The sequence below is a fragment of the Camellia sinensis genome, chromosome 10 (genome assembly GCF_055761805.1).
Source record: "Camellia sinensis isolate YWXY chromosome 10, ASM5576180v1, whole genome shotgun sequence".
NCBI lineage: Eukaryota > Viridiplantae > Streptophyta > Magnoliopsida > Ericales > Theaceae > Camellia > Camellia sinensis.
In genome coordinates, this window is record NC_138970.1 from 128,158,209 (window position 1) to 128,172,331 (window position 14,123).

Genomic DNA, 14,123 nt, shown 5'->3' on the forward strand with positions numbered 1-14,123 from the left:
TATTATGCAAATTAGTATAATATATTATGTAAATGCTTGATAATTGCTTAAGAATATTTTTCAATCCTCTAGTCCACTTCAAACCGCCCAAACCACAATTTGCCAAACTACTAATTTGCCAAACCACCATTTGCTTTATAATTTTACTCTCAAACTGTCCAAATCGCACCGTGCACACCCCTAGTGGCGGATATGATGTGACACACCAAATAACTCCTTAGTATACTTTTTTCAAATGTAATATTCCAATATGATGGGCAAGTAAGTAATTACATATCCAAAAGGATTAAATGGATCTCAAAAAAAAAAAAAAAAAAAACTATATGACTTGCAAATCCAAAATATAAGATTTATTATTGGTCAATCCCCCAAATTTTTTTTACTAAAAATAAAGAAAAACTCATCTACAGACTGTTTTTGAAAAAGGAAATTCTAACCTACACACCTTTAAAAAGGATGCGCCATATACACCACCAGTTATGCCATTTTTTTTTTAGTTATGACCAATTTTCTTCTTTAGTTATTAAAAGAGTAATTTGTATAGCCTAATTGGATCGAACTAGTTGGAAGTGGCTTTATGGTTTGGGTTGTGTGATGGGGCCGAGCTAAGCTTGGTTTTAGCCGAGCAGAAGTCAGGTTGGTCAAAGATGTTTGATAGGACCAGTAAATGCCCAGATTCTTTGACCTAGCTACTTCTTAGGGGCGGCCAATGCTTTGACCGAGATACAAAGGGAAGATAGTCAAACGAAAATTGAGAGGAAACTTTGACCGAGTTAGGAAGAGAGTCGCGCAATGTCAATATGGTAGCGCGTCGTGCAAACTCTACACAATGCTGTATGTTGCAAGGCTAAGTCAGTGGCAGACAAAGTAAAGTAGTTTAGATGCTTGGTGGGAAGTCATCCAAAGAGTTGTGATATCTCACTTAGCTTGTAAGGAGGATGTTAAAGGATAAGCATTATCTTTTAGGAATGTGATTTCAAGGAGGTTTCTACAAAGAATAATGCTATATGTACCAATTAGTGTACTAAAGAATGTACCAATTGATGATGTGGCATAATTTAAAAGGTTTTTGGTATTTGTAATGTAATTAATGAGTAGGGTTAATAATAATGTCATAACTAGTGTTGGTACACTAGTTAGTACACTAATTGGTGCATGTAGCACCACCCTTCTACAAAGGAGAGTTAGAGTCCAACAAGGATTATGCTATGTAGAACTTACAAAAGCTCAAACCAAATCCTAATTTCAGGTATTGGAATTGTTGTTCCCGAATCCACAGAGTTTTTATCTCCTTAGTAGGGCTGTGCAGCGGATCCACCGACCTGCCAAAACCGACCGACTCGACCAGCAATGGATGGATGGATGTGTGACACGTGACGGACGAGTGCAGACTTAAATTTTCAATTTTCTCGGGTTCAGGTCAGGTGACGGGTGATCCACCATCATACCCAACAAACCCGACCCGCCATTGACTCTCTCTCTCTCTCTCTCTCTCTCTCTCTCTATTTATTTATTTATTTGTTTTTAATTTAATTTTTATTTTTAATTTTAATTTTTTTTTTCAATTTTTTTTTTACACCTCAAGCCCCTTCTTTCAGTTTACCCTAATTTCTTCGCAGACTCAACAAAAAAAACACAACACACGCAGAGACACATACACACTCTCTCTCTCTCTCTCTCTCTCCCCCCCCTACCCATCGTCCGACGGTCTACACTGAACCTTCGACCGACGATCTACACTAAACAGCGATCGATCTATACTGAACGGCAATCGATCTACACTGAGGTATCTCTCTCTCTCTCTCTCTCTCTCTCTCTCTAGATAGATTATTCAGATACCTCTCTCTGTATATTGAGTTGATTGTTTACGAGTAATCAGCCTCTGGGAATCTTCGTCAATGGTTTCTTTTGAGATTCTTCGTCTCTGAGTTGATCGTTTACCTTTTCTATTTTTTAGATATTTTTTTATCAATCATTCTTAATGAAGAAATAAAGAATTAATAAAGATAAACTCTCAATTTTCAAGTAACAATAACTTAACATTGTGTGTGACAGTTGAATTTGAAGCAAATTTATTGATTTATCAACTTTTTTTTGTTGTTAGTAGTTTTGGTAAGGAGAGATAGGAGAAAGGAAGGTGTTGAACAAGTACTACCCGTTGGAATTCGATCCAGCAAAGATTCTGAGGCGGAGGCAGCCGAAGAACCAGCAGATGAAGGTGCGGATGATGCTTCCCATGAGCATTCGCTGCGGCACCTGCAGCAATTACATCTACAAAGGTACCAAGTTTAACTCCCGCAAGGAAGAAGTCGTCTGCGAGGTATACATATATATGTGTGTGTGTGTTTATTTATTCGTAATTGTTAATTGTTAATCTCTTTCATAGTTCTTGATTACACTATCTGAGAATTTTTTATTTTTTATAATTCTCTAAATTGGAGACTCTACATATTGTGTATTTGTATCGTTATCTATCTGTTTGGTTGGGCAGACTATTGCCTAGGATTGGGATCAGGGGCGGAACCGGAAATGTTGTTTTGGAGGAGGGGGGAATGTGTGTGTATAAAAAGATTTGACTTAGTTTTGGTACATGACTAATTAAAAATAATTTTTTATACAAACATTGTGAAAACATAATTTCACAAGGATGAAATTAAATAAATCTAAACAGTCATTTTATAATGGGTAAATTACATTTACCTCCCCTGAGGTTTCTGACAAATACAGGGACCTCCCCTGTGGTTTGAATAATTACAGTAACCTCCCCTGCTTTACCTGACAATATCAAAATTCCCCCCTGTTGTCAAAAATCACTAAACGGTGTTACTTTTTCCTTAGAAAATTACCTTATTGCCCATCCCTTGAAAATATTAAAAAATGTTTTTGGATTGGAGGATAGGTTTGGAGTGTTTGGAACAGTATTTTTGGATTTATTTTTTTAAAATATTAAAAAACATTTTTAAAAAAATTATTTTTTATTTTAAATATATAATTTTTATTTAAATATTTTATTTTATTTTGTAAATATTTTAATATTTAATTTTAATATTTTAATGTAACGCCCTCGAAATAATAACATTAAACCCATTAAATAAGACATGCATTGATATTCAAAAGTTCCACATTCTTTCATTTATCAGAGTTTCATTACATAAGTATTACATGTTAACAACAAAAGCAAATGCCCTACGGGCTTACAGCTTTCCAAGTTAACACTTGGTTACAACAAAAGAGTACTAACTCATACACATTAAGCCCTTGGCTTGAATTTACATGTAATACATCAAAAAGTAAAACGACAAAAGTATGTCCGCCTCTAGCCTCCCAAGCTATGTCCTTGGAGGTGGCATGCTTTCTGTACCTGAAAATGATATTCCCATATAGGGTGAGCCACAGCCCAGTAGAAATATACTAAACCAACTATGAACAATGACTAAAAGATTAGCAATTGATAGATGGCCAACACTGATACAATCACATAAATCACAAATTTATGTCATACGACTTATGAGTCCAAATTACTTTTCATTTTCCCTTTTTCAACAGATAGGCATATAAGCACTACCCACATTCTCAACAGATATGTACAACAACAATATCCACATTCTCAGATAAGCAAATGAGCTATATCCACATTCTACAACAGATATGTATATCAACAATATCCACAGATAAGCATATAAGCTATATCCACACTTCACAAAGATAAGCATATGAGCTCTATCTTCACTTCTCTAGACAAGCATATGAGCTGTATCTACGGAGTCCATCCCCTATCTTCTCCCAACACTATCCAGTTTAGAGGTACATCCCCCATCTTCCCCTAAACCGCAGAGTACATCCCCCATCTCCTCCTCTACACATAACGTATACAAACACATTGGTTCTATATACAATCACACAATACATACAGTTAATGTATTCTATCAACCGTCAAATTCCATGACACATTCCATTGATTAGTTTCCGTTTGCCTAATCATCATGCATTGTCTACAACAATCACGACTATCCTCCACCGATAGCCCAAAGCAGTTATTTCTAAACAGAAAATAAATGCACAATGGATATTCAATCAACATTACATTTCCTCATTTCTCACAATTAATTATCCCAATTAAGTAAACAATGTAATTAGGTCAATTCCCATAATTAACATTTCAACCCTTAGGTCCCATTTTCATCAATGATTCAACATTTATTCCATTTCTCTATGACAAACATGCATCTAGGTTTATTATGAATAAAACCCCAACTTTTGTAAAATTGCACAAAAGTCCCAAACTTTTACCAAATTACCAAACCAACCCCAACATCTCAAAATACTAAAATTTAAAGACAAAATCCATAGAGAGGAGTAGGATATCCCTACCTCGAAGTTTGAGCCAAAACGGAGATGAAGACTCGAAGATCAACGTGTTCCAAATCCCAACCTTTTCAGATTAAAACAAAGCTCTCAACGCCCTCTATCTTTTTAACAAAGGCCCTAGGCTAGATTCACACTCTAGGGAGATCAAATCTTAGAGAGAGTGTAAGTTTAGAGAGAGAGAGTCTCGGATCTAGGGTTTAATCAAAAATGAAAGTGAAAAAGTGATGTTTCAAAACGCTACTGTCCGCTGATATAAAACACACTCGCTCGAGCGAAGACTTGGTCGCTCGAGCGAAGACTTGGTCGCTCGAGCGACCAGACACAGAAAACTCCCGCTCGAGCCAAGGAACTCCCGCTCGAGCCAAAAACTCAGAAGTGCGCTCGAGCGAAGGAATGCTCGCTCGAGCCAACAACTCAAACCTTTAGGTCTGTAACCAGAAGCACGCTCGAGCGACAGACCTCTCGCTCGAGCGAAGAACAAACCAGACCGCTCGAGCCAAGAAAAGCTCGCTCGAGCCAAGAAACGCAACTCTCAGGTCCAGAACCAGACGCCATCGCTCGCTCGAGCGAAGCCACTCTGGCTCGACCCACCAGACACAACTCAACTCTCGCTCGAGCTACCAACTCCTCGCTCGAGCGAAGGTCCAAAAATCTGGGCAGCAACACTAGGCTCCCAAACACAACCAACCTGTAACAAACCTGCCCAACACATCCTATAACTCAAATACGACGAAAAAGGATGCAAACAAGATAATAAACAACTACCAACATCCACGGACACATGTCCGGATCACTGTTCAACAAGGGTAAACCCGAGATCGCTATATTAAACTCAAAACACAATTTCACACTCAAATCGTAACCAAAACTCATAACTCAAAACTCAATTTCACACACAATTTCACATAACTCAAAACTCAATTCAAAAATTATTTTCAAACCTCATAACCAAACACATAACTCGACACTCCACATTATTTTTAAAACTCTACATTCAAATCGTAATCAAACGCATAACAAAAAAATAAAATATTTAAAAATATATTTATAAAATAAAATAAAATCTTTAAAATAAACTATATATTTAAAATAAAAATAAAAATTTTAAATTTTTTTAATATTTAAAAAATATATTTAAAATATCAAAAAAAATGCAACACATAGATGTATGAAATATAATGCACATTAAAATAAATAAATAAATATTTAAAATATAAAATATTTACCCTAAAAAAGTAAATTCAAGAAATTATTTCTATTTGAATTGTGATTCTATGAGTTTTGAAAAGATTTTTGAAAATTTCTAATTGGAATTGTGATTCTAAAAGAGAACCAAACATGTTTCTAAAAAAAAAAAAAATCGGAACATGTTTTTATTACTCAAAACTCAATTAAAAAATTATTTTCAAAACTCATAACCAAACACAAACTTAAAACTCAATTCAAAACTTTTTTCAAAACTCAAAACTCTTTTCAAAACTCAAAACCAAACTTTTTCAAAAACTCTATTTTAAAAGAAAAAAAATTTCAAAAGAAGTTTATTTTATTTTTTAAAATTATTTTTAGAATCATGATTTGAGTGTGGAGTCGTATTTTGAGTTATGAGTTTTGAAAAAATAAAAATTTGTTTGGTTATAAATTTTGAAATTTTTTGAATTTATTTTTTTAGGATACATATTTATATTTTAAATATTTATTTATTTGTTTTAATGTGCATTATATTTCATACATCTATGTGTTGTATTTTTTTTAATATTTTAAATATATTTTTTAAATATTAAAAAATTTTAAAATTTTTATTTTTATTTTAAATATATAGTTTTTATTTTAAATATTTTATTTTATTTTATAAATATATTTTTAAGTATTTTATTTTTTTGTTATGCGTTTTATAACGCCCTCAAAATAATAACATTAAACCCATCAAATAAGACATGCGTTGACATATAAACAAATCCACCTTCTATTATTCATTAGCGTTTCATTACACAAGTATTACATGTTAACATCATAACAAAATGCCCTACGGGCTTACAGCTTTCCAAGTTAACACTTGGTTACAACAAAGAGTACTAACTCGATACACATTAAGCCCTTGGCTTGAAGTTACATGTAATACATCAAAAGTAAAACGACAAAACATGTCCGCCTCTAGCCTCCCAGCTATGTCCTTGGAGGTGGCATGCTTCCTGTACCTGAAAATGATGTTCCCATATAGGGTGAGCCACAGCCCAGTAGAAACACACTAAACCAACCATGGACAATGACTAAAACATTAGCAATTGATAGTTGGTCAACACTGGTACAATCACATAAATTACATATTTATGTCAACGACTTACAAGTCCCATTTACTTTTCATTTTCCCTTTTTCAACAGATAAGCATGCTAGCTCTATCATCATTTCCACAGATATGTATAAAAACTATATCTCACATTCAGATAAGCATAAAAGCTATATCCACATTCTCAACAGATATGTATATCAACAATATCCACAGATAAGCATACAAGCTGTATCCACATTCTACAACAGATATGTATATCAACAATATCCACAGATAAGCATACAAGCTGTATCCACACTTCACAAAGATAAGCATATGAGCTCTATCTTCACTTCTCTAGACAAGCATATGAGCTCTGTCTACGGAGTTCATCCCCTATCTCCTCCCAATACCTATCCGGTTTAGAGGTACATCCCCTATCTTCCCCTAAACCGCGGAGTACATCCCCTATCTCCTCCTCTACACACAACGTATATAAACACATTGGTTCTATATACAATCACACAATACATACAATTAATGTATTCAATTAACCGTCAAGTTCCATGACACATTTCATTGATTAGTTTCAGTTTACCTAATCATCAAGCATTGTCTACAACAATCACGACTATCCTCCACCGATAGCCCAAAGCAGTTATTTCTAAACAGAAAATAAACGCACAATGGATATTCAATCAACATTTCATTCCTCATTCTTCTCAATTAATTATCCCAATTAATTAAACAATGTAGTTAGGTCAATTCCCATAATTAACATTTCAACCCTTAGGTTCCATTTTCATCAATGATTCAACAATCATTCCATTTTTCTATGCCAAACATGCATCTAGGTTTATTATGAATAAAACCCCGACTTTTGTAAAATTACACAAAAGCCCCAAACTTTTACAAAATTACCAAACCAAGCCCAACATCTCAAAATACCAAAAATTTAAAGACAAAACCCATAGAGAGGAGTAGGTTATCCCTACCTCAAATTCGGAGTCCCAAAGGAGAAGACAACAAAACCCAACGTGCTCCAAAACCCGAGATTTTCAGATTAAAATGAAGCCCTCGACGATCAACAACTTTTTTGTAAAGGCCAAAGGTGAGCAAATCACTCCTACTAGATCAAAACCTAGAGAGAAGGTAGAGTCTAGAGTGAGAGGCTCAACAATGGTGATTTTGGAAAAGTAAGAGAGAGAAGAGAAAGTAAAAAGTGATTTGGAAAGTCACAATTTCGGGACTTAAACCCAGTCTCCCGCTCGAGCGTAGAACACCCCGCTCGAGCGGCTACTCACAGACATCCGCTCGAGCGGCCAACCTCCCGCTCGAGCGCAGAATGCACTCGCTCAGCACTTTTGCAGAGCCAGACCTCCGCTCGAGCTCCCAACCCTACGCTCGAGCGTACAACACTGCACAACAAATACTGGATGGGTGTATTCCCCGCTCGAGCGCCAAAACCTCCGCTCGAGCGGACAGGCCAAAAATCTGGGCAACTAGTTTTGGTTTCTAAACTCAACCAACCTGAAACAAATCCGCCCAACACATCCTATAACTCAAATACGAAGTAAAAAGGATGTAAACAAGATAATAAACAACTACTAACATCCACGGACACATGTCCGGATCACGGTATAACAAGGGTAAACCCGGGATCGCTATACGTTTGGTTACGATTTGAATGTAGAGTTTTGAAAGTAGTATGGAGTGTTGAGTTATGTGTTTGGTTATGAGGTTTGAAAATAATTTTTGAATTGAGTTTTGAGTTATGTGTTTGGTTACGATTTGAGTGTGAAATTGTGTTTTGAGTTTAAAATATTAAAATTAAAAAATTAAAATATTTACAAAATAAAATAAAATATTTAAATAAAAATTATATATTTAAAATACAAAATAATTTTTTTTAAAACTTTTTTTAATATTTTAAAAAAATAAATCTAAAAATACTGTTCCAAACACTCTAAACTTATCCTCCAATCCAAAAATATTTTTTAATATTTTTAAAGGGAAGGGCAATAAAGTAATTTCTGAAGGAAAAAGTGACACCGTTTAGTGATTTTTGACAGCAGGGGGGAATCTTGATATTGTCAGGTAAAGTAGGGGAGGTTACTGTAATTATTCAAACCACAGGGGAGGTCCCTGTATTTGTCAGAAACCTCAGGGGAGGTAAATGTAATTTACCCTTTTATAATTTAAAATAGTTAAAAATCATCTCATTATGTATTATAAAATACTGGTAAAATAAAAAATTAGTGGATGATTTTATAAAATAGGTATCATCTCATTATATATTTTATAAATAATCTCATTATATATTATAAATAATCATGAAATATAAGGGTAGTATTTGAATATTCCAAAACTTGGGAGGGACCCTGGCCGCTGCCCGTCCCTATACAGTTCCATCCCTGATTGGGATTATTAATTCATAAGACTCACATTACACTGTTTGGTTGCAAATTTTATTCGGATTAGATTTCAATGACCATTTTATTCAACAAAATTGATAGAATTTTTAATCCTACAACTAATAATGCAAAACATATATATAATTGGGATTATATATTTCCATATCTATTGCAAAATAAATGTGGACAAGAGGGAATTATGTGTCTCACTAACTGAGCTGGATAACCAATCCTACGCTAATCTCATGGACTATTAATCCCTCACTATTAGTCCTTCTAAATTTATGTCTTTGTTTTAGAATGATTGATTGCTAGAAATTTTGGGTATACTAGTAGAACTCGAATATTGTTGGCATGTAATTGAGGCAACAGTTTTTTGTGAAGGAAAGTGTACTTTTTGGATGTTATTCATAGCTCGGGCTTTATCCGTGGGACTTGTAGAGAACCAAAAGATTTGTGTACATCAGCTTTTACTGGTGGTATGTGTTTAATCACCTAGACACATTGATCAGATTACACCCTTGTGGTATGAGCACATAGTGAATAATAAAAAAAAAAAATAGCTATTAGTTCATGCATGTTTTAGGGCCTGGTTCCATGCTGGTGATTGTGCATATCAAGCGTTCTAGTCATAGATTCCTCATATGTAATGTATAGTGGGATATGATGTGTTTTATGATCTTTCTAATTTTTAAGTTAAATTATGATGTTTACAAAATTAGTTTCTATGGGACAAGTTACTTGTTTTAACATTTGGTTGATTGTTAACCTTTTGGAACGGTATCTCTTGGTACTATGATGATTATTTTTCTTTATTTTTTAAATACATGTTTTTGACATCGAAAATCAATCTCCTTATTACTGATAAGGAAAACCATTTTAATTAGTTTATAGTCACTTAGATTTTTTATTTATTTATTAATTTGATGTTAGATAAGGACTAATTATCTAGGCCTTAAACTATTTTGTAGGTTTTTATCCAAAGAGAATGTTGTTGTGCATAACTACCACGATTTCTAACTGATCAAAATGTTTGCATAACTTCTTGAAGGAAAAAAAAAAAAAACTTGAAATTTTTTGCACAAAAATTCAGGATCTCCCTTTGTTTCGTCTTTATTAGAAGTTATTATTCTTCCCCTGTTTCTGTGGGTCACCTATTATGTCCTAACTAGTGACGAATGGTAGATGTCTCCAATTGAGGTTAGAGGATTATCACAAATTGTGTAAGAAGGCAACTATTGATCATAAATCTAGAGACACTTTCTAAGTAGAGCAATCATATTTTTATGTGGATTCAATGTACCCCCAGTACTGTCACTACAAATTTACTACTGTTCTAGATGCCAGATTTTTACCATCTACCTTGTCTTTTCTACTTTCACATAGGGATTAACCTGATGACGTGATGTCCTGACTGAATATGTTCTATGTAAAAGCATGAGGTGACATTGGATGAAATTTCAACATTATGCTGTTTGAAAGATGGATACCCTTGTTATGGTTATAATATTGTTATCTTCACTCTATTTATCCTTATTTCTGTGATCGGTAAAATACATCCTTTTCAGACTTTGATTATGAGATATGTATTACTATTGTTCAGTGAACTGACTGAAATGTTAAAACTATTTGCAGACATACTTGGGGATCCAAATATTCAAGTTTTATTTCAAATGCACTAAGTGCTCTGTTGAGTTAACAATAAAGACCGACCCGCAAAATTCAGACTATGTTGTTGAGTCGAGTGCATCACGGAATTTCGAACCTTGGTGTGCAAAGGATGAGGTATTAAGTTAGCATGCCATATACAGCTTTCTATTTCATCTTTAGATCTCCTTATTTTGTTGCGATCGTGATTTGATTTTGGCTTCTTATATAATTTGTACATTGCTCTCTTTGTCAGGAAGCAGATAAGGAAAAACAAAAAAGGGAAACTGAAGAAATGGGAGATGCAATGAAATCCCTGGAGAATAGAACCTTGGATTCAAAAAGAGAGATGGACATCCTTGCTGCCCTGGATGAAGTGTAGCCCATGAGGGTACTTGCTTAGTCAAATAACTAATACATAGTGAACATAATAAACATATATTAAGGGGGTATGTTGATAATCAATATATAAAAAATCTGGGGGTTCAGGGAGGGGATGCCCTATTTTCGACCTTGACCAGATTAGTTTTATTAATCCCCAACCCCAATTAACCCCAACTCATACCCAATAGAGTTAGGCAGGGCTGAGGCTGGAATTCTAGATGTATTGAGAATAACTTAATGATTCAGCTACTGAATTCATGGCCTTATTAACTTCATAGGTTGGTAAACTTATTTTGGGTTAAAATGTCAATTTGCTTGACATATGGGATCATTAGTCAAGTGTGTGAAAGTTTGTTGTTTTATTCATTTTACTCAGATGTGAACTTGAATTTATATTTTAAGCATACTAAAACAAGTCTTCTTTCTACTTTTTTAGTCAAGACAAGCAACTATCAGTGTAGATGCAATGTTGGAGATCTTGTAGCGCTCAGCTAAGGAAAAGGTAAGGTCATTTATGCTAGTTCATTATTTCAACCTTTTGGGTGTAAATGCATTTTGTGTAGGCCTTGAACAATGAAGCCCAATTGCCATTTTGGTCACTTTTGTGATGTACTAGATTTATGTGAATGGAAGCAGTAGTATCTAATGTGGGATTGAATTTATGTTTAGCTGGCAATATTATTTTATACCTGTAGAACTGCCTGAAGTAAGCATGTAGTTTGACCTTTTTTTTAGATGGGCTACATTCAAGTAATCTTCTACTCACTTTTGTACATAATAGGTTTTGATTCAGGTTGCCTCCTTAACTCATTGAACTGAAAATTAACACAAGTAATAAGTTCTAGATATATATATATATATATATTAAAGTCTTTGAATGTCTCTTTTTCTTCTTTTGAGATAAGTTAGTTAAATGGCTGGTTTGGCATGCCTACCTAAAATCTGTTCAGTGTTAAGGCTAGGCATTGGCTGTATTGATCTGACGAGAATTTGATGGGGCTCGAATTCAAAAGCAAACTATAATTTTGCTGGAATTTGAGCTTCAGTATTTCTATACTTAAACTGTTGGACCAATTGATGTCATAACAAATCATCCAGAGGTATAGCTATTTGACCACATCATAGCTGCAATGTGAATTTGTCAAGGCAGCATAGGAACTCAAAACATGTGAATTTGGATACTATTTTATCACCATCAGTTCTTACTAAGTCCTGGGATTTTTTTTTGTCAACAGGAAAAGAAGTTGGAAGAAGAGGATGGAGCACTCATAAAATCGTTATTTGGGGTGAGTATATCATTGCCAAACTACTGCTACTTTGCCATATTGCTACCCCTGTTTTCTGGTAGTTTGTATTCGTGAGATTGACTTGGTGTCAAAATTCTTTCTCAGGCACCAAGAGAGGTCGTTCACTGGATCGATGATGATATTCTTGGTGATGATGAAGATTTATCTCAGATTTCAACTGACAACGCTGAAACATCAAACAATAATTCAAAAGTATGATCCTTTACTAATAATTTGGTTTTATGATCTATACTAATCATGAAATTATTTTATGTCACATAGTTTCACGTGTCATCTCTATGATATGAGATTCAACAAGTGATTCATATCGAAAATGGTGTTCAAACTATTTGAATTGTAAGATTCAATTCACAAATTGTAACATTTTGATAATTACGCTTTATGATGGATTCATTTTATTTGTGCCATGTCCCTTGCTAAACTTTTAAATGTAGGCTTTAAGGTTATGTTAGTCTTGGGCTAAATTTGTTTTTAAAAACACACAACAGGATGGCATAGAGGAAAAGTCTAGGCATTAATTTCAGTATAAGGAAGATTTGAAATTTCAAATTTTCTACAATACATGTGAAAGGAACCTGATGATAGCAAATTTGATTCTTCTATATCAATTGCTAGTTAACCCTGTGCATGTTGCTGTTAGCAGAAATGATGTGATATTTTATTGAAAGCTGAATATATTGGACACTTCTTTTATGCCATAAACTGATGCAGCATACATACTTCTGCTCCTAAACTTATAAATCTAGGTTGGCAGACACTCTTTCTTCTGCTCATGCCTCCTCTCCCCACACCCACATTTCTTTTCATGCTTCCAAGTAAGGGTCTATCGTACACATTCAAGGAGCACTCATGAAAATCATAGTTGGTGTTTACAATGAAAATACTGTTGTACCTGAAACAAAAAATGAATAAATCAATAAACTTTATGAATTCTATGCGTTTGTTACTAAGTTCATTATGTTTCTTGTGCAGAGGAGAAAGGTTTCTAAAGAACTTCCCACTAATAGGTTTCTGAAGAACTTCCCGCTAAGCCAACAGATTATCTGACGAAAACAAGTTACCATTCAAAGAATGAAGGTTGTTAAGTTGGTCCAAATAATTCTTAGATTCTATTTTTTTAATGTTTGCATAGTTCCATTTGATTGATTGTTGTCTGTTATCCCTTACTATGCATCTGTAGCAAGTTAGCAATCGGTAACGCCCTTACGGAATTCTCCAAAATATCCAAAGGGGAGCATGAAAGAAAAAGAGGCTAATGGAAGAATCTAGAACTCCCTAGCAAACTATGAAGAATTCTAGAAGAACTTAGGGAATTCAAGAACCTATACACTTGTACATAAAATTAGATATTTGTATAGATAGTTCTAGAAGGCATTCTAGAACATTCTTGTAACTTGTAAAGAAGGCTTCTATGGGAAGCTTTTACATGACGTTTTGTTGAGAGTTCTAGAATGCTCCTAGGGAGCCTATATATATAGGAGAGGAGCTCATTTGCTCTAATCCATCCAAGAATTTTAAAGCATTCTCAAAGTGAAATACGAAAGGCTTTCTTTCAAACTCTTATTGTCTTTTTACTTGTCTTTCTTCTAAGTTTGTGAGTTAGGCTCACTTAGCATCATCAAGTGAGGCTTGAGATTGTTTAAGTGCCGCACAGAGTGCTTGGAAATTACCAAGGCCGTGACAAACCACTATAGTTATATGTTCTCTAAAACTTTTAAGGGCACTAAATAATTAGT

The 14,123-nt window shown here is 34.3% G+C and overlaps 1 protein-coding gene across 1 annotated transcript; it reads left to right on the plus strand.

Annotated features, from left to right (window-relative positions):
• Positions 1 to 1,617: 1,617 nt before the first annotated feature.
• On the plus strand, positions 1,618 to 12,794 carry LOC114260180 (uncharacterized). The gene is made up of 3 exons (XM_082892260.1): positions 1,618 to 2,320; positions 10,685 to 10,834; positions 10,953 to 12,794. Exons 1-3 carry the CDS (start codon positions 2,213 to 2,215, stop codon positions 11,076 to 11,078), a joined length of 384 nt encoding a protein of 127 aa, XP_082748386.1. The 5' UTR covers positions 1,618 to 2,212; the 3' UTR covers positions 11,079 to 12,794.
• The last annotated feature ends 1,329 nt before the right edge of the window (positions 12,795 to 14,123 follow it).